Source organism: Tiliqua scincoides, chromosome 1 (genome assembly GCF_035046505.1).
Source record: "Tiliqua scincoides isolate rTilSci1 chromosome 1, rTilSci1.hap2, whole genome shotgun sequence".
Lineage (NCBI taxonomy): Eukaryota > Metazoa > Chordata > Lepidosauria > Squamata > Scincidae > Tiliqua > Tiliqua scincoides.
In genome coordinates, this window is record NC_089821.1 from 280,086,336 (window position 1) to 280,104,862 (window position 18,527).

An 18,527-nucleotide genomic window follows, 5' to 3' on the forward strand; every position below is an offset into this window, starting at 1 on the left:
AGCTGATTATTATTACATATTATTATTTTGCGGAGTCGATGCCTTATGCCCATTACATTTTCTATTGTATGGAAGTGCTTTGATGTGATGCAAACTGACGTGAGCTTCCTTGTGTGTCCCCATGGGGAAAGGAAGGTGAGATATATGCTTCTGAAACAAATAAAGGTCTGATTACTTTGAACTCACCTCGTTGGTGTAAATGCCCTCATAGACCTCTCCGAAGAAGCCTTCTCCCAAGATCCGGCCCAAGATGACATCATCCCGAGAGATCCCGTACTGTTGAGCTGTGCAAGAAAATGAGGCAGTGGGTGACAAGTGCAACCTTCCACCATAGGGAAAGCCTCCCTCCCTCCATCACTGCTGCAGCTGAGAGGAGACAAAGGTCTGTGTTGTTTTGCCTGCCAGCATCAGCTACTGACCGACTCACCTGGCTACAGGTGCACAGGACAATGGTGTAGTGTAGGAGGCAGGCATGAGGACTACCCTGACCATTCTCATATCTTACCTCTGCCATGAACTCACTATGTGACCTTAAGCCACCCACTCTCAGCTCAGCTGCCTATTTGCAATTCACAGACATTACACTTGGTCTACCTTATGAGGTTGTTGTAAGAATAAAGCATCATCATGTATGGGAAATGCAAACTCTAAGAAGTGCCACCACTAAACAGCTAAGCTAAACTGATCAAACTTGCCCAGTTCAAATCATGAACTCAATCTAGAACTTCTGAGGCAAGCACTCACTTTCGGTCTTAGTCTTCCCCAGCTGCAACATGGGGTGACAATGTTTACAGCGCAATCCTAGACACATCTACTTAGAAGTAGGTCCCACTGAGTTTAATAGGACTTACTCTCAGGTAAGTGTGTATATAATTGCAGCCTTACTCTCCTTGCAGGGCTGTTGGAAGGATTACATCGAGATAACATACGTGAAGCACTCTGCACACTGAAGAAGTGTTAAAAAGATGCCATGTGTTGATCTTACAGTTCTTTCCCCCAGATAAGGGTGTGTGTGGCCCAAAGCCTTGCCCTTTGGAAAAAGAATGGTGAACATGGAATGCATGGAATGCAGCTGCTGGAGAATCTCAGCATTTCTCTGAGCCAGAACTAAATTACTGTATGTTTTTCTGCAATAGGTGTTCTTTTTTTTTTTAAAAAAAAAAAAGACAATAAAAAGCAAAATTGGCAAGGTTTTCTACATTGAACCCATATCCACCTTTTCTTGTAGCTTCTTACTGGCGGCCCCCCTCTACCATCTACAACTCCTAGCACAAAAGTTGTAGCAATGAGAAGCCAGAGAGCAACTCCTGGGAAGCTGTTATCACAGTGTGATGTTGTGTATTCTGCTGCCGCCGAACCAAGTGCCTTCACAGACCATCAGTTCTCAGCCTTGACATGGCAGGTGCAATACTCTCTGAAAACGGGCCCAGGGGCTGCACCTACCTCCGGATTTGGGTCTGGAGGCTTCATCTGGAATCTCAGCATAAATTTCAGAATCTGGAACAAAAAAGTCAATTTCAATTCCTGTCATAAGAACATGACTGAGTCTCACCAAGAATCACTTCTGGTAGACCTTTCAGTGCCTTGTCTTGAGGGGAAGCATAACTGACAGTTTCAGGAGAAGATCATCTGCTCTTCTGTCCCAAGACAGAATGGGCGAAGGTCCTCTGACAATGCAAAACTGGGGTCACAGAATATATACCTATTCCTCTTACAACTCAGTGTAATAAAGTGTAATGTAATGTACAATTCTTATCCCACTCAACTCAGTGGTGGGGGGGGTGTGTGTGCAGAGGGATATTCTGCTGTAACCTTGTGTACTTGGAGCCTTAAAAATACAGTCCTGGACTTTGAGACATAAAAGATTTTAAGTGACTGGAAGGTGTAATGCAAAGGAAGGATGTGGGAAGTTTATTTAACACGCTCCTTGCTCTGTAGCATGATAAGTATCAATGTGCATGATTTATTACAGGTTCCTTGTACAAGACAGTTCCTGCCTTGAAGAAGTCACAGTCTTGAGGTTCTCCACTGCTTTGATTAAGGTGTAATGTTTTGCATTAAACTACATGCAATGTTAATCAGCTTGCACATGAAACACCCTTTTTCAGATTACAGAAAATTTATATGTATTGTGTGAGGGTGGGGGTGCATGATGAAGCTAGGAAGCAGCAGGGGCAAAACACTAAAGCCCCCTATCACTCTACCCACAGTTTTGGACCATGAGGGGAACACACTCCTCCCCAGTGCTATTTGTAAAAGAAGACAAAACCGCAACAAAAAGCCTTTGAGAACACATTTAGTTTGATCCTAACAGTGGCTGGAGAATTGAATGTGGTAGGTTAGAGAGATATCACTCCTTATGGTGACTGTATGCCCCTTAGAGCCTGTGTGGCATAGGGGTTAGTGTGCTTGTCTGGAATTGGAGGTACCTAGGTTCAAATCCTTATTCAGTCACAAAGCTCATCTTGAACCAGTCGCTCTGTCTCTGTCTCTGTCTCTCTCTCAGCCAAATGTACCTCACACAGTTGTTGTGAGGGTAAAATAAAAGAAGGGTGAGGGAGAGTCACATACACCAGTTTGAATGCCTTGGAAGAAGAGCAGGATATAAGTGTAATATTACATAAATACAGTGTCTCTTGGGAATGCTTGGGAATGCTTCAAAAACCATTTGGTAATTTAAGGCAAAAGTGTGACAACAGAAATGTGTGTAAAGTAAAACATGGGTTTTTGTGGCTCTAGCATACCATTGGGCTCTCTTGAAAACTATTGTTCACCTTCAACTCCAGTTTATTAAGATGGAAAAAAGAACCCAGAGATGAAGATCCCTTCATTGACTAGGCAGCAGGAGGGAGAATCCAACTCACCCCCACTCATGCTCTCGGTTAGTTGAGACCTCCTCTCCTGAGCCTCTGTGTGCCTGAGGGAAGAACACAGAACATAAGAAAAGCCCTGCTGAATCAGGCCAGCAGCCATCTGGACCAGCACCGTTTGGGAAGCCACAAGCAGGAAAGAAAGACAGACTTCTCTCCCACCCCTGTTCCCCTGCAAAGGCGACTCAAAGACTTGCAGTCATCACGACTTGTAACCTGTGGTGAGCTTTTCCACCATAAGTCGGTCCAATCCCCTTCTAAAGGCATTCAGGCCAGATGCCAGCACAATATCCTAAACCTTCTGCCAATCAGCTTCACTGGATGACCCAGTTCTAGGATTGTGAGTGGAAGAAGAACCTCTCTCTCCACACCATGCACAATTTTATAAGTTTCAATCATGTTCCCCTTTAAATGCCCTTTTTTCAAACTCAAAAACTTCAAACATTGTAGCCTTTCCTCATAAGGGAAACATGCCAGCCCTATGATCAGTTTAATTGTCATTTACTGTCAGTTTACACTTCTTTTGCTAGAGTATTTTTTTTTTTTTTGCTCTCATTTTATTCTCATTCTATTAACTGAAGGAAGTCTCCTTGCCTTTTACAGTTCCCCTCCTATCATGACCTGGAGGCTTCCGACATATAAAGATATATATTGTGTGTCCTCCATCAAATGTTCTTGGCATATGCCTTTCTCCCTAGTTTTCTTTAGAAATAGGTACAGAATCTGCCCATCTAGTCCCATCTCTCGTCATTCCTCACTTGAGTTGACTCAAACTTCTGTGAGGCATGGGAGGGAGGGAGTTGCCCAAGTTTACATAGAATCAGAGAATCGCAAAGTTGGAAAGGACCTACAAGATCATTAAGCCCAACCCCTGTGAATGCAGGCTGTCCACAACTGCAACATTCCCAATACATGGCTATTCAGTCTCTGCTTCAGAACCTCCAATGATGGTGAGCTGACCATCTGCCAAGGCAGTTGGTTCCACTGCTGAACTACTGTCAGGAGGTTCTTCCTAATGTTTAATCAAAATCTCCCTTGTTGTACTTTAAACCTATTAGTCCTGGTTCAACACTCTGGAGCATCTGAAAAGAGATCTGCTCCATCTTTCACACAACAGCCCCTCTGATATTTTATAAATAGCTATCATGTTACTGCTCTTCTCCAAACAATACATGCCCAACTCCTTCCACCTGTTTAGGAGCGCTGGTTGCTGCATGCAGTTTCCTGGCCAGGAAAGGCCTTTTGCTTTTTAGTGCCTTTTCCAACCCTTCTGGCCTCAGCAAGTTGCCACAGTATCCTGGGGCCAGATCCTCCCCACTTACTGTCCAGGGATCTGGGGCAGGCTGATCCTCTTCTCATTCTCTGTGGAGGAGGAAAAAAACAATGTCAAGAGAACACCTGAAAACTTGCAACCCTAAGAGAATGGAGGTGTGGCGCCTTCATTCCTACCCAGCCCAGGTCGTTGTCTGCCCTGTCCTGTTAATGAGGAAATGAGATATCTTGCCTTCCTTCTTGTCCCGCAAGTAACATCAACTCAAAAAATGAATGGACTACTCTATTTCCATGCTATTCTGTTATTGCTCCATCACTTGCTCAGCCTTCCTTCTGATTTAACATGGAGAGTTTCTAAACTTTATCCAGGAATTCAGACATGCAGAGCTTGCCACACAATGTCATGTCCTTACAGGGGCCTGCCATTTCAGGGACTGGGGTTATCAGAGCTGCCCTTGGCCTGCTGATACATCTGTGCCAACAACACATTAACACTGAAGGTGACTTGCTACTTACCTCTGTTAGGTCGGATGATGAGGGACTCATCAAAGCCTCCCTGCAACCTGCAATAGCCATCTATTAAGTCAGCCATATTCTCTGCTTCAGCAAGGGAGGATGTTTTGATCGTCAGGGACTGTAAAGTAGAAGAGTGAAAGAGCGTGTCAGTTTCCACCTGGAAGTGAGAAGACCATGTAGACCATAGCTGGCTGGCAATTATTTATACATGACTCAGAAGAACAAAAGAAGAAGATGACTTTGCATCCCTTTATCCCTCTCAGTCCCCCAAAAATTAGGAGCACAGGAGGAAGTCTGAAAGAAATCCCAATGGGGAGAGGGGGGATGGGACTGTTGTCCTCAGACCCTACTATGGGCTTCCTTCAAGGCCTCTGGCTGGCCACTGGGAGAAGCAGGATGCTGAGGGACTAAACTGACCCTCCTTGGTCTGGTCCATCAGCCGGGATCTTCTCCTAATAGAATCACATGAAGCTGCTTTCTGGGAAGTGTTTTCTCTCTCGCTGGCAGCAACTCTCCAAGGCCTGACTGGTCCGACTAATTGATCTTTCCTGAGATGCCAAAGAGGAACCCAGGACCTTACCCTAGGAGGCAGGTGCTCACTACCAATCCTTTAAGTCTGCTGTTTGTGGACTGACCAGAAAGCAGATGATTAAGCACTAACTAGCTAGTGTTCAGTTGGCCTTGCAGAATAGGGAGTTAGAAGAGGCAGAGCTGAAGATCCAGTGCCTCACACAGGCCCCAAACACTCTCCTGTCAGTAGAACCCCCATCCTTCTCACCTGAGGGTTCCCCGTGAGTCCAAGCTGCAGCAGAGCTCTGCCTTCCTCCACAGGTGTACACTTGATGGATTTGATCTGCTTGAACTCGGCCAGGCATGTGGGCTGGAATGGAGCAACATTTACATGATGTTGGTGATTAAGAAGCTGAGAAAGGGATTTTTTTTTTTCAGGACCAGGCTACACACTGCATTAAGACCATCACTTAAAGAACATTCTTCTTGATGTATTTACTGCCCTTTGTCATTTACAACATACCTTGGCTTCTTTACTCGTCATCTGCCGGATGCCCTTGGGTCCAATCACCAGGTCTACTGTGATATTCCATCCTTGCTGAAAAAGGTAGGGAGAGAAAACCATCTGGAGGGGTGATTCTAATGCAGGCAGTGGGCAGGTATCTCAGCTAGATATTCCCTTCATCCAACCCAAAGTATTTCCAATGGATTTCGAAGTTTCAGAACATTGAGGGATGAATGAAGAAGAAGGGGATGAATTACTGAGTTTTTAGAAACATATTCTTAACATGATTACCTTAACACTTAGCAACAGGACTCAAGGTCTATTTTGTTTTTTAAATTGTGCCAGGAAGTGGCACATCTGGATTCATGCACAAACCACTTTAGATCACACACCCAATACAGAAACCTCCAGAGCCCCTTTTGGGTTCTGAGTTGCACATAACCAGCAACTCAAAAGCCCCTGAAGTATTAGAGAATTTTGAGCAGCAAGCTGTGACTCTAACCTGGTGCAACAACTTCTGTGTCGCACCAGGGTCTCCATGCTGCTCAGAGCACCTGGATTCCTGCAAGGCACCTCAACCACTCCAGAACGCTAGTCACTATTATGTGCCTTGGCACTTTTGCCTTCTCCCTCCCCTCTGTGGCTCCTCCCTTTCCCCATCTTATTCCCCACACTTCCCCATACTCCCTTTCCTTCCACACTCCCTTTCCCCATTCCCTTCCCCACACTTATTACGAATCAGGAATATACTGTATTACATGTCTGTTAGGGTCCATTGTTATTTCTTTATTGATCTTTTGGGAAATTGTGTTTTTGGTGCACTGTGGTGTCTATTCTTTTACAATGAATCTGTATCTCTTGGATTGGAAGCCATTTATCTCTCAGCCTTTTGAGGGAGGGGGTTCTCTGCATTATGCTGATCTGCATCCAGACCCAGACCCCTTTTATCAGGACAGTTGTGTACTTCATTTGCTTATATTCTCTCTCTGAAAGCTGCTGGAAGGGCTGGTCCCTCTACATCTTTTAAAGGCAAGCACTTATTAATAATTTCCCTCACCAGCAATTCTGGTAACAGTCGGATCCTCCCATTCAGCCACTGACCCAGCAAATTTGGGAAGCAGAGAGCAGGAACGAGTGAACTGGGCGCTAGCCACTAGGCACTAATCCCCTTGGTCAGCTTCCAGCTACCCCCAGCAAGGGGACAGAACTATTTTCTGCTGAGCAGGAGAGCTTCTGCAATTCACTGTAACTCCGCCCCTCCCCTAGGTCCAACAAATTCCACCCCTGAACTGCAGATGTGGCCGCACTCCAGCCCTTGCCTGCAAAAGGTGCCAGGATGACACCCTGAAGAGGTGAGGAACTTCAAGACACAAAGCCAGAATTCAGTACAGCTTTATGGGTCTAAACACAGCACCTTAACCCATGTCAGGAAGAGCCTGTGCAGCCTCCGGAGCACCCAATCTCTCCAACACTCACAATCAATTCACAGCGGTAGCTTTCCTGGTCGATGTTGGCAAAGGTGGAGAGTGTGCCCAGGAACTTCATAATGCACTCCTCCTCCCGCAGAAGGGCATACTGTTGGAATGTCTGCTGGATCATCTTGCGGAACTGCTTGGGCTGGGTACAGGGGATGGGAGGAAAGCAAAGAAAAAATTTCAGCCCCCAAGCCCCAGTTGAACAACTGCACCCAGAAGCCTGAGGCAGAAAATATCTGACACTCCCCATATCAAGCCACTGGTACCCCAGAGCTTGGGTCTTGCTGAGCTTTGCTCTACATCTGTAAATGTAGAGGTAATAGACTCATGGAGGTAGAGTGGACTGTACCACTGCAAGTTGGTGGTACTTCCCCTTGTTAGAAATCCAGCTGACCCTGAAAGTAAAAGTCTAGCACAACAGGGAGAGAAGTTCTGCTTCTTGTACACTTGCAGGGAAGGTATTGTTTTAGGTGGGACAGCAGTCAAAGACAAGATACCCCCATCTGCAGTCCAAAGTGGCACAGTCCATTCTGCCACTTTCTGCAAGTGTAGACCACACAGAGGGAGGGCACAAAGGAGGCAAGGTGTCCCATGTACATGACTGACCCACATAGGGAAGGTTGGGATGTTTTAAAAGGTCCAGAGCCCTACACCATGGGCCTTAAGGACAAGGGATTTCCCTCCCAAAGGGCTGCCTGGGCCCTTCCTGTGTAACATACATAAAGTTGAGCAAAGAAATTCCTCACCTTCAGATTCTCCTGCATCTGCTTTGGGAAGAACAAATCCAGCCCCACTTCCTTCCTGAAAGAGAAAGCAGATTCAGGACTTGTCCTAGCATGTGATGCAGCCTTCTTGCTAAAGCTAATCAGTTCTCAGCCTGGTCAGTGCCTGGATGGGAGACTGCCTAGAAGCCACATGCATGTCATCTTGAGCTCCATGCTGGGAGAAAAGAGGGCTAAAAATATTAGCAGAATCTGCATTTGCTGATTATATCTGAATGTGTCAACTGAAGGCCATCATATGACAGGTGAGAACAGGCAACAGAAAAATTCTTATCTGCAAATATGTGATGCTACCTTCTACTAAATCAAACCATAGGTCTATCCAGCCCAGGACTATCTACTCTGATTGGCAGTGGCTCTTCAAGATAGGAAGAAGAGAGGAACCTTTCCCATCAGGCTCAAGACTGAATTAGTGATGATGTAGAACTTTGAAAGGGGAAGTATTCAAACAAGTGGGCAGAGACCCTGTAAAGTTGAGCCAACAAAACATTGACTTTGGGGATTGTAGCTGTGATTCCACCCCCATGCATTCAGTGTGCACTCTTCATACGAGCGGAGATATGTAAACACATTTGTGAAGATGGGAGGAAAGGGGGAAGCAAAATAAGACCATTGTCAACATACTCCAGGAATTCAAAGTTGGACTTCTTGTCCAGGGCGTTGTGAGGCATGTCCTTGTAAAACCTCCTGCAAAAAAAGAAACACATAATACATGAGTCACAGCACATCCCAGTAGGAGAGGAGTGGGCAATACAAGCTGGAGGAGTTGACACTGGGAGCCAAATGCTATCCACAGAGCTGTCCAGCTACAAATGCTATCCAGCACAAAAACCACTGCATTGGCAATTAGTACGTGTAAACTGAAACACACTCAACCTGCATATTGCCCACAGCATCCAGATGCACACCCCACCTAGCTTGTACAAGAACTTGCATAGTTCTTTTTCCCAGGGCAAAGGATATTGGACAGAACCGGATTGAAAGTGGCCTTGGGATTACTGTCAGCACCAGCAGAGCTACAGTCTTCTCTGCATGGAGGCCTGCCTGAAGCCCTCCTTGTGCTTCCTCCATCCCTGGTTTTGTTTTGTCTCTTTTGACCTATGTGCCATTTTTGGTTTTCCTTTGTCTTGTTTGTATTGCAGCTCAGTCAGTTTTGTTCCTTTTATGGACTGCTGTTTCACCTGGAAGGTTTATGATGCAAGCCAACAGGCTCAGACAAGGCCTGCAAGTTTTCTGACATGCTTGTGCTTCTACCCAGTGACCCAGCAAGGACATACCTGAGCTCCAGGCAGCCGAGTTGAAGAGCCATCCCCTCACTCACTTTGCTAGCATAAAGTTGCATGTACTCGCTCCGGAGCTGAAAGGCAGAAGTGGAGATAAGAAGGTCATTTCAATAGGTGGAGGTCTTCCTGAGACACACTTCCCTTTTTTTCCACCAAAGGAATGGGTAAACTTTGGCAGGGAACTGTGTACTTTATGGATCAGAGTCAAAACCTGTACCTAGAAAGCCCTGCATGCAGAGGCTTTGAATTTGTGGACAGCAGAAATGGCCAGAGAAGCATGAAATTTGGAGATATTAGACCAAGTGTGAGTGGAGGTGCACCCATTGAAACATCCCCAGCGATAGCTCCAGGTAGTGTGCGTTATAGTATATATAGTCTAATCATATGTATTGTTAACTGCTTTGAGTTTCCTAGGAAAGAAAAAAATGAGACACACAATCTCATTAAATCAGTGTGCCCCTGGCATTAGAGCCAAGTGGTAGCAGGTGGTGAGGTGTCATGCAGCATCCCGGAGCACTCAGAAAGCCTTCTGAGCCTCTAGAGGGCCCTTAATACTTCCCGTTTTTCAGAAATACTGTTTAAGGGCCTTTCAGAGGCCCTCAGAAGGCTTTCCAAATTATCTGGGATGCATCGCAAGGCTCTGGAATGCCCAGGTAAGCAAGGGAGGGTGCCAGCCTCGAGGGGGGGGGGGTGCCAGCCTCAGGGGAAGTGAGTGCCAGCTTTGGGGGGCAGGCACCAGCCTGGGGAGGCGCACTTTGCGGCCCTGGGTGTGATTTCACCCAGGGTTGCCACGGCATTAAATGAATGGATGAATGAATGAATGAATGAATAGCAACCCAAAATAAACAAAACTCAGTGATTTGGGCTCAAGTTGCCTGCATAGGATTAACAGGAGCATTACAGAACACAGTCAGGGGAAGGTCAGAAGGGAGGGAGCTGGGGATTGTCCACCTGACCTCCTGGCTACTGGCTGCAATGCTTCTGCAGTTCTTGCAGTGTCAGCTGCACCACACATGAGACAGGCAAATGGTGCCCTTTTGCATAGATGGCTACTGACATTCTGAAGTTGTGGAACTTTCTTTGGGGTGGGGGAATAAGGAAGTAAGAAGTCATGTTTGTGGATTCCGAGTGGGGGGTGGAAAAGTTTACAAGTTGCAAGAGTGCAAGCGCAGCATTCCTCCTGGCTCAGAAGTCACCTCCTGGATCCAAGACATGAGGCAGCCTGTGAAAGTCTGACCCAAAGAGTTCACGCAAGTTTCCCAGCTGATCCCCAGCTCATCTTGCTGTTTCATGCTCACTGAACCAGAAGGTAGAGTCTGCCCAACATACTGTGGCTACTTCCAGTGGAAGATTCTAAGTGTTGTTAAAGCGGCAAAGGAGGGAGACAGAGCCAATCCTGGAGCACAATCTAGCAGGGAATTCTCCTGCACACACCTCGTGGAAGTGAATGGAAGCTGCTCTTGCACAGTGCCTCTTCATTACAATGGGGAGTGCGCAGGAGAACCTGCCCACAGATGGTGCCCCATTTAGATTTTCCACCTCAGGCATCATAATGCATGTATCACACATCATATGCATCCAGCTTGCCCCAGACACTTGCAGCAAAAGATTGCTTTTGTCTAATGCGCCAGGCACATTGTCCCTGCAGGACAGCACAGTGCTATACATATCAATGGAACCATGACTGATGCTGTGGCAGATGGAGGGGTCTTGTCACCTCAGCACCCACCTGCTGGTAGAAGTACAGAAGTGTCGGCCGGTCTTCTTGGAAGCGCTCCATGTAGTCCTCCGGGAGGTAGCGGATCTGGAGGTCATACCTGAAAGAACACAATTGTCATTTGGGACAGTTCCAACAATTCTGTCTTGCCTTCCTTCTTCAATGACATGTTTTATTTTATTTGGTGTTTGCTAGTCCAGCCTGAATGTGGAGATGGTCAGGTCAAGACCCAGCTCCTAATTCTGTCCTCCATAAAGGCAGCTTGCAGGGACCATAGAGATGGAACAAGATTAGAGTCACACATGGCCTGAACTTCTCGTAAAAACTGAAAGCCATCATTGGCTGTGATTCTTTATGGATACAGGGTGGCACCCTTCTATCCCTTGGCATCGCTGGGGTGAACCTTTTGCAAGTTAGAATGGAAACCCATAGATATGGGAAAAGATTGGAGTGGCACACAGTTAAACTTGTGGTAACAACTGAAAACCACAACTGGCCGTGATTCCAGAAAGGCATGCAATAGCATCACTCTATCCCTTTGCACCTTTAAGGTGAAAATCCTCCAGATTTTTCATTGCAGGTTAGAGTGGAAAGGTAGTCCTGTGTTCAACCTGTGATGCCTCAGGAGCAACACTGAGGCAAATTCCAGTTACAGAGGAGCACTAGTGGGAGATAAGAGAAACATGCCTTCCTCTCCTCCTTGTGATCTTCCCAGAGGCAACTAATGGGCCACTGAGGGAAACAGGATGCTGGACTAGTTGGGGTGCCTTGGCTTGATCTACCAGGGCTCCTCTTACATTGTTAAGGATTGTGACTCTAGACTTTTTCTTTCTCTATGGTTGTGATAGAGTTGGATCATTCATTCTTAGCAAGCTGGGCAAATGCTGAGCTGAAAAAGATTAAAGTCCTGTTCCCATGTGACCCAAATTCTCAGCCAGGTCTTGTCTCAATCAGTGATGGATATTTCCCTTATTTTGCATATTTTACGCCAAGATCCATTTAGGTCTATTTGCCTGTGGGAGGACAAGGAGCTCTGTGGAGCACAGAAGCCTCATACCCAACCATTGAACATGCATTCAAGAACAGCTCTGGCTTCTAAGCTCATCCAACTCTCTGCACAGAGACAAAGCTGCTTTCTGCTGAATCAGACCCTTGGTCCATCTAGGTCAGTGTGGTCTACATTTACTGGCAGAAGCTGCCCAAGGTCTCAGTCTTTTTCAGCCTACCTGGAGATGCTGCCGGGACTGAACCTGGAACCTTCTGACTACAAAGCAGCTGCTCTTTCACTGAGCTATGCACCCTCTCTTGCTTTGATATGAACAACAATTTTGTATCTACAGCCATAAGGACTAGAAACTTAGGTCTTTTAAAAAAAAAAATTAAAACTCTCTCTCATGTTACTGCAGAATCACAGCATATAATCTCAACTGAACACCAAGGGCTCCAGCTCATCCACTGCTCCTTAAAAATTAATCACATGCATGTAGCATTCCTATAGCGTAAATGTGTTCAAACAGCTTAATAGCACCGTGTGATGGCCCTGTCAATTAGTCCGGTGATTATTATTTCCCATATTGCAACAGGGAGCTGGGGTGTGTGGAAAGGGGCCATACCTCCACTCAGCCTCGAGGTGCAGGCATTCATACTTGTCCTGGACTTCACCAATCGTTAGGTCTGGGTGAAGCCAATGGATCTCATCAGATTTCACGTGCTTCAGGCGTAATCCGTAGCACTCGGAGAGCTGGATGTTCGTGCCAATCCTCCCACTCTGCAGGATTAACTTGATCACCTCCTGAAAAGCAAATTTGCAATGGGATCGCAGATAATCAAACTCTTGATTATCTCATTTTCCCTCTAAAGCCAGTTGACAACATTGTGTCAAACCTGAGCCAGACCAAGAAACAGCCCAGCATGAGGGCTACACTGACCACGAGGTTGATTCATAGCAGTGGCGCCGCCAGGGGCCAGGGAGGAGGGTCCCCCTGCTACAGTGCCCTGACTGTGTTCCTTTAGTTTCACCAACATACATGAATGGCTGCTGTTAACACCTAGAGGGAAGAGGAAGGTTTGCTCTTGGAGATACTTTTGCAGTGGCAAGGAAAAGGTTCCCCCATTGCTGACACTGGGTCCTCCAGCTATGCTGAGATAAGGTGGGTTTCAACACAGTGCGCAGAAGCACACATTAAGCCCTCTTTGCAACATGCCCCCGCCCATGATAGTGGTGGGCATTTCCTCACAATCACCTAATCTTTAGTGGACAGAAGAGCCTGGCTGGGTCAGGATAAAGTCTTCCAGTGGTAGCACCCTGTTTCCAACAGGCAGATCAGTGCTGGCTCTGGAGTAGAGCAGGCCCTTGACAAGGTGACTCCTAGTGGACCCCTTCTCACCTGGTTTTGGTAGGACCCTCCCCTTATTGTGGTGGCAGACAGAGGTTTCTTTCATTCTTGGGCCAGCAGCAAGAAGGACCTTCTGGCTGGAGCTGCCATCTGCCATGTTTCCCCCCCCCCCTCAATACCCTCCCCACAGCTTTGCAGCTGTGTAAGAGGGGAAGATGGTGGGCAGCACCCAGTGGCTAGAACACTGTTGGTGCTTGAGCTTCCCCACCAAGAATGAAAGAAGCTTGTGAAAGAAACTGTGGTAACAGGAGGGGGGCTCAGCCAGCCAGGAGTTTCTGGTTATTGGCTGAGTCTAATCCTTTCCAGGAGCCAAGCCAGATGTCAGCAGTGGGTTGCCCTGGGGTGCTGGGCAGCAGCCCAAAGATTCCTTGTGCTAATGCTGGCTCAGAGCCACATGACTCCAGGAAGCACAAATGCAGAGCAGCAGCTGCCCCCCACTGTTTGTCCCCCAGCAACTGAAATTCCAAGGTACACTGCCTCTGAATCTGGAGGTTTCACTTAAGCTCTGTTTAAAGCCAGCTGAGTGGCCTCCATCACATGCTGTGGCAGCTAATTCTATGGGTTAATCAGCCCCAGCTGTCTGAGCTGAGCACAACTTTCCTGGTCCCAAACAAATGATTCGCTGCCCCTCACTCACCCGAATCTCAGTCATGACAGTGCACTTCACCAGCTTGAAATTCTTGCCCACATGGAAGCTGTTGCTGTGGAAGCAGACTTTGAGAATCCTCAGCTCGTCCTTGTCAATGTCGATGGGCACGGACACCATGGTGGACTCCGAGGGCCCGGCCAGGCTGAAGCAGCTGCGCAGCGAATTTGCCCTCAGCCGGCTCAGGGCCTCTGGCAGTCCTGACATCATCTTGAGTGATGGCGAGACACTAAAGGCAGCACATCACTTCCTGGGAAGAGAGAAGCAATGTGAGAAAAGGCACCAGCAAGACAGAACTCCCAAGAAAGCCTTAACCATGTGCCTATGAATGCAAAAGACCTATCATAAATTCTGCACCAAGAAAAACTGTCTTCTGCAATCTGCATAAATCAAGCAAATTGCCTGCGTATGGACTTCTGTCAGACACGGGCAGGGACAAAGACACAGAAGAGCTGCCCACTGACCCCTGCACAGCCCCCCTAAGAACACATGAAGCTGTCTTGCCCTACAGCAGGTGTTTGGTCCACCTAGCTCTGCGCTGTCTATATTGGCAAGCAGCAGCAATCAGGGTTGCAGACAGAAAGAAGTCAATCTGGAGATGCTAGGACTCAACCTGTGGCTTAGGTGCCCTTCCTCTACACTATGGCCTCTCCTTGCCCAGCCTAGTCAGGCTTCCCCAGCCATTTCCAGATCTGCTTCCAGAGCCAAGATGTTTAGATATTTGTTCTTAGAATGAAAGCTGAGACTCTCAGGAAACTGAATGCTACACCCAAAACCACACGTTTGTGCTTCTACACACACATAGAATGCTGGAAAAATGCACATTCCTGACCGCAGCCCACTCCCAGCCATACAGATCCAGCATCTGCTTTCTTTCTTTTTCATTTATAAAAGATTTCTTATTTTATACTTTCAGTTCCACCCAACAACTGCTGCAGGCAGGACACAACATTTCCATGTCACAATATCTAAATAGCACAACATCAATATGGAAATGAAGGTCTGTTTAGTTTGATTCCAAACACTCCATGAAACAAGCAGTCTTTGTCAAGTGCCAGGATCATGTCATGTGAGCCTCTCAAGGCCTGGGCACCACAATAGAGTAGGCCCTGCCCTGCAGCCCTTACACCATGCCTCAGGCTGCAATCCTATCCACACTTACTTGGGAGTATGCCCCATTGACAATAATGGGACTTACTTCTGAGTAGACATGCATAGGATTGGGCTGACAGTTGATGGCAGAATGTGGGGCAGAACCTCCCCTTAGGTCCAGGGGAGCCAGGGCCAGAGCCAGGCAGGATCATGTGGGAAAAGGCAAAATCCTTCTTTCTAACCTGAAAACCAAAAAAGGCTCATGAATGAGATTTGCGCCTGCACAACAGTGAAACTAGAGCAGCCTGGAGTTGGTGGTTTTCAAAATGGGTTCCTCAGAACGTTGATGCTGACAAAATCTTTTGGGGAGAGATTTATTAACCAAATTACATGCGCAAATATTCTGTGAGCCTGATGGTATTGTTAGATTTCCTTTACATCAGATTCATCTCTTAGCAGGGTTAGAGGCTAAAGAGGTTTCAGAACTTCCATTGAGAGTACAAAATGAAGTGAATCCCTATAGTGTGGGGAGGTAAACATACAGTGGGGTTAGTAAAATCAGCAGCCCCACTCTCTCCTGTTGTGAAAGAGGGAAGGCCTCCACTGACGCAGAGGCAATACCCATTAAAACCTGAAGCAATTCAAGGTCTGGCACCTCTTATAGATGCATTTCTGAGGCAGGGGATTTTGGTTCCTTGTGAATCTCCATGTAATATACCTGTGCTTGCAGTAAAGAAAAAACAGGTGAGATCAGATGAAAAGTCACTCTATCAGATGGTGCAAGACCTTAGATTGATAAATGATTATGTGATACCATCTTTTCCACTTGGATACATCCAAGTGTGATATTGTCACAGGTGCCATCAGATGCACAATTTTATACTATTATTGACTTGAGTAATGCTTATTTCTGGGTTCCTATTGCACAAGAGAAGCAGTATTTGTTTACATTTACCTGGGGGCAGCCAGGTGTGCACAGGTGTGTACCTTACTTACCTGAATGTGCACAGGTGAGCTTACCTAGACAGTTAACTTAGACTAGAATGCCACAAGGCTACGTGGAAACAGCTGGAGTCTTCTCAAGGGTGTTAGCTAATAATTTAAAGGATGTACAATTACCTAGAGATTCTACCCTTCATTTTGTCGATGACATTTTACTTGCCTCAAAGACATGTGAGGATAATGAGGTAGACTCTATTTACCTGTTGAATCAATTAGCTATGAAAGACATAAGGTAAATCCTTTAAAATTGCAATGGGCAAAGCAGGAGGTAAAGTTTTGGGGATGTACTTTAGGACCAGGTGTACATCAGTTAGATCCTGACCGTATCAAAGTAATCCTGGACATTCCTTTTCCTAAAAGTAAGAGGGAAATGTGAGGCTTTTGGGGAGTGATTGGGTTCTGTTGCCATTGGATCATAGCAGTCAGGGAATTATTGAAGCCTCTAAATGAGCTGACATGTGAAGAGGCTGAAGAACCTTTGAGACCTAATGCAGAGCAATTGAGAGCATTTAAAGAGTTAAAGTTAGCACTCATTCGTGTTCCTGCTTTGGGCATCCCTTCCTATGAAAAAGATTTTGACTTTTTTGTTCATGAACATAAGACAGTGGCCTCAGGAGTTTTAACACAGGACTTTGGAGGATCTCCTAGGCCTGTGGCCTATTTGTCTGCACAATTAGATCCAGTCGCAAGAGGATTGCCTGGTTGCCTTAAGAATGTAGCAGCAGTTGTGTTGATTGTAGAAAAGGCTCAAGACATTGTCTTGGGACACCCTCTAGTGGGGCACACTCCTCATGCAGTAGCAAGTTTACTGAATTCTAAACATCTTAAGCACCTGACAAATCAAAGGTTGACTAAGTATGAAATAACTTTGTTAATGACTCATGGAGTCACCTTAAAGTGGTATTCAACTCTTAATCCAGCTTCTTTATTGCCGAAGGAAATGAACAATGCATGCATGACTGTTTGCAAGCAGTAGACATATTGTCTACTCCACATACTGATTTGAAAGATGTTCCTTTGGAGTCCCCAGAGCTTCAGCTTTTTGTGGATGGATCTGCATTTTATAAAGAAAGGAAAAGGTATGCAGGATATGCAGTTACCACTCAGGATACAGTTGTAATTGCAAAGAGTCTTTCACCTGGAGTAAGTGCACAACTTACGGAATTATTAGCTTTAATAGCAGCATGCAAGTATGCCAAGGGCAAAAGACAACCTTTGGACAGACTCAAAATATTGTTTTAGTTTATGACATTATGCTGGTTCTATTTAGCAACATCAAGGATTTATTACATCCTCTGGTGGACAAGTTGCACATGGTAAAGAAATTGCTGAGCTGCTAGAGTCTATCCAACTGCCTAAAGAGATAGCTATTATGCATTGCAAGGCTCATACAAAACAGACCGATCCTATCTCCTTAGGAAATAAATTTGCTGATTCTGCTGCAAAAGTAGCTGCCATACAAGAAGTGCAGGCAGCGCAACTAACTACACCAATAAGTGAGTGGCAGCAAGCAGCTCCAGAGATGGAAAAGGAAAAATGGAGACAAGAGGGATTACAATCTGATTGGATATAGAAATCTGAGCACAGGTTTGTGCTCCCTCGAAGTAAACAATACGAAGAGTTGCAGAAAATTCATGATAATACTCATAGGAGAGATGAAAACATGGCCGAACTTGTGCTTAGACAATTTATATCTCCAGGAATTAATGAAACTGCTAGAAGAATAGTAGAAAGCTGCTACTATTGTCAGCAATGTAATTCAAAAGGGAAAACTCAAGTGAAAACCCCAGGTGGTTGGCCATGGGCCCATAGACCTATGCAGCATATTCAAATTAACTTTACTGAACTGGTACCTTCAGAGGGAAAGAAGTATTTACTTGTAATTGTTGATAAAACTGACAGGTTGGGTAGAAGCTTTTCCTGTGAAACGAGTTGATGCAACAACTGTGTGTAAACTGATTCTAAATGAAATTTGTTGTAAGTTCTGCCCGCCTGAATTTTTGAACTCAGACCAAGGCTCACATTTCACCGCTAAACTGTGTAAATTATTGACAGAAGCTATAGGTACCAAATAGTTTTACCACACACACACACACACACACACACACACACACACACACACCACCCCCGTCATGCTGAATCTTCGGGCTGGGTAGAGAGATTAAATTTAACTCTAAAAAGTGTTTTGACAAAGCTATGTATGGAACTTAAGATGAAATGAACAAAAGTTTTTCTTTTAGCTTTGTACATTGTCCGAACCATGCCTGGTAAAAGGACTAAATTGTCACCTTATGAACTTCTGTTTGGACATGTTCCTCCTACTTTAGTTCCATTAACCTCTTTTCCAAAAGACTTTGAGACTAGTGGGTTAACTGAAGAAACTTATAAGTATGTGAAGGCTTTGCAGCAACATCTAGTGACTTTGCAGAAGTATGCTGCTCAATCTCAATCATTGCCTTTG

The 18,527-nt window shown here is 45.8% G+C and overlaps 1 protein-coding gene across 3 annotated transcripts in view; it reads right to left on the minus strand.

Annotated features, from left to right (window-relative positions):
* PTK2B (protein tyrosine kinase 2 beta) overlaps window positions 1-18,527 on the minus strand; it is an 80,145-nt gene that overhangs the window by 23,914 nt on the left and 37,704 nt on the right. For all 3 annotated transcript variants that reach the window (XM_066626716.1, XM_066626715.1, XM_066626717.1), the window contains exons 2-15: window positions 13,964-14,222; window positions 12,544-12,722; window positions 10,943-11,030; window positions 9,208-9,287; window positions 8,555-8,617; window positions 7,895-7,949; window positions 7,150-7,290; window positions 5,692-5,766; window positions 5,437-5,538; window positions 4,659-4,776; window positions 4,193-4,232; window positions 2,865-2,917; window positions 1,444-1,497; window positions 187-284 (exon numbers count right to left, since the gene is read on the minus strand). In XM_066626716.1, the coding sequence (XP_066482813.1) occupies window positions 187-284; window positions 1,444-1,497; window positions 2,865-2,917; window positions 4,193-4,232; window positions 4,659-4,776; window positions 5,437-5,538; window positions 5,692-5,766; window positions 7,150-7,290; window positions 7,895-7,949; window positions 8,555-8,617; window positions 9,208-9,287; window positions 10,943-11,030; window positions 12,544-12,722; window positions 13,964-14,182 (1,365 nt within the window). In that variant the 5' untranslated portion in view covers window positions 14,183-14,222. The remainder of the gene's footprint in view (window positions 1-186; window positions 285-1,443; window positions 1,498-2,864; window positions 2,918-4,192; window positions 4,233-4,658; window positions 4,777-5,436; window positions 5,539-5,691; window positions 5,767-7,149; window positions 7,291-7,894; window positions 7,950-8,554; window positions 8,618-9,207; window positions 9,288-10,942; window positions 11,031-12,543; window positions 12,723-13,963; window positions 14,223-18,527) is intronic.